Below are 1,831 nucleotides of genomic sequence, written 5' to 3' on the forward strand. Positions count from 1 at the left end.
ATACAATAATGTATATGACAATATTTCACTGGCTTTATAGCTTCAAATGAAGGCCATCATTTCCAATGATTGTGTGATTGCCATTGGTACAGTACTAGCAAAATGTCAGAATTTTTCTAAACAAATGAAAGTAAGTACAAATGTTAGAATGTAAACTGTATTATTTAATATAGGATGAGTGTAGTTTTGTGAGTCTACGTGATGTTGATCGAGCTCTTGTATTGTTTATATATTTTTTGGAGATATTTACTGATGTATTTCAAGTATGTAGACTACATTAAGTGGGCAGTATTTAAAGCCATGCAATAAATAATTTTAGATTAATGGTCATGATAATTTGGACAAAATTACTCAATCATTATTACTGGCTCTTAGTGTAGCATATTTGGCACGAATGGCTTCACGTGATGATTTTATGACTGAAGTTTTAAATTGCATAAGTTTACCACTTCACCCTGTTAGTTTAACAGAGTATAAAAGCATTATTAAAAAGTAAGCTTTCTTGTTAGTAATTACTAATTATTTTTAAAAGGTATCAAGAAGAGTTATTAGATTGTATGGAAATTGAAAATAATATAGCGAAAAATGCTGCTCTAAGGGAGAACATATTTATGATGTTTGTGTGTATTGAATTGCGTATTCCACTGTTTCTGGTTGGGAAACCCGGGAGCTCTAAATCACTAGCTAAAGCAATCATTGAAAATTCATTGAAGGGAAAAAACTCTAAAAAGGAAACTATGAAACTTTTTAAACAAGTTTGTGCTTGCTATAATATTATTGAAAATAATTTATTACTAATTATAATAGATCCATCTTCATTCCCACCAATGCAGTGGCCTATCAACTCCTGCTAGTATTACTGAAGTATTCATGAGTGCCAGAAACTTTCAGGAAAAAAGAGATACAACGGCATTTGTCTCAGTAGTTGTATTGGATGAAGTTGGTTTAGCTGAGGCATCACCTTACCTCCCATTAAAGGCATTGCATCCATTGCTTGAAGATGGAACTGATGGGTCCGGAAGTGATGATCAAGTAACAAAATTTTTCTCTCCATGTTTATATGCATTATAAATACTTTAGCGTATTGCCAGAGAAAAAAGAGTGGCATTTATTGGTATATCAAACTGGGCTCTTGATCCTGCCAAGATGAACAGAGGAATCATGGTAACACGTACTGAGCCAAGCATTCAAGATCTTAAAGAGAGTGCAATGTACAAAAAAATAATTATGAATTGCTTAATAGTTTACTATTATTTTAGTGGCATATGCTCTGATAAAGGGAGCAATGATCCAGTACTTAAAAGGCTAAATACTTATTTTACTGAACTTGCAAGTGCATATAAAAGTATATGTGATCTTCAAAAAAGAGAATTCTTTGGACTTCGAGACTTTTACAGGTAATACAATTTGTTATCTATTTAAAATTTATACAAGACTATTCTTCAGTCTTATTAAAATGCTCTACTGGATGAGTGAAGAGACTGGTTCTATACTGACAAGACCACAACTTGAACATGCTGTGAGACGTAACTTTAGTGGCTTTGATGAGTTTGATACTGTTGCTAAATTTCAATTACAGGAACTGAAAGTACAAAAATTATCATACATTGCTACCAATATTCTTATTTTGTAGAATAATGAATTGAAAATTGTACAAAATTTCCCATGTCAGTTTGTGAGTTACTTATAATTATTTTATACCTAATAAGCCTTTAATAATAGAAACAATTCAAAAATAAAGATGTTGTAGTGCTACAATGTTTTTTAACTGGACAATTCGTGTCTATTAATGAAAATGATCAGGTTGTATTTACAACCAATCACTAAAAAA

At 31.3% G+C, this 1,831-nt stretch overlaps 1 protein-coding gene across 1 annotated transcript; it reads left to right on the forward strand.

Moving 5' to 3' along the window:
* The first annotated feature begins 44 nt into the window (after positions 1 to 44).
* On the forward strand, positions 45 to 1,827 carry LOC109587089 (E3 ubiquitin-protein ligase RNF213-like). The gene is made up of 10 exons (XM_020003310.1): positions 45 to 130; positions 174 to 263; positions 320 to 492; positions 533 to 755; positions 808 to 1,032; positions 1,081 to 1,211; positions 1,260 to 1,397; positions 1,447 to 1,588; positions 1,634 to 1,675; positions 1,723 to 1,827. The coding sequence occupies exons 1-10, from the start codon at positions 47 to 49 to the stop codon at positions 1,825 to 1,827; spliced, it is 1,353 nt and encodes a 450-aa protein (XP_019858869.1). The 5' UTR covers positions 45 to 46.
* Positions 1,828 to 1,831: the final 4 nt, after the last annotated feature.

This window comes from Amphimedon queenslandica, unplaced genomic scaffold, assembly GCF_000090795.2.
Source record: "Amphimedon queenslandica unplaced genomic scaffold, v1.1 AMPQUscaffold_12689, whole genome shotgun sequence".
Classification (NCBI taxonomy): domain Eukaryota; kingdom Metazoa; phylum Porifera; class Demospongiae; order Haplosclerida; family Niphatidae; genus Amphimedon; species Amphimedon queenslandica.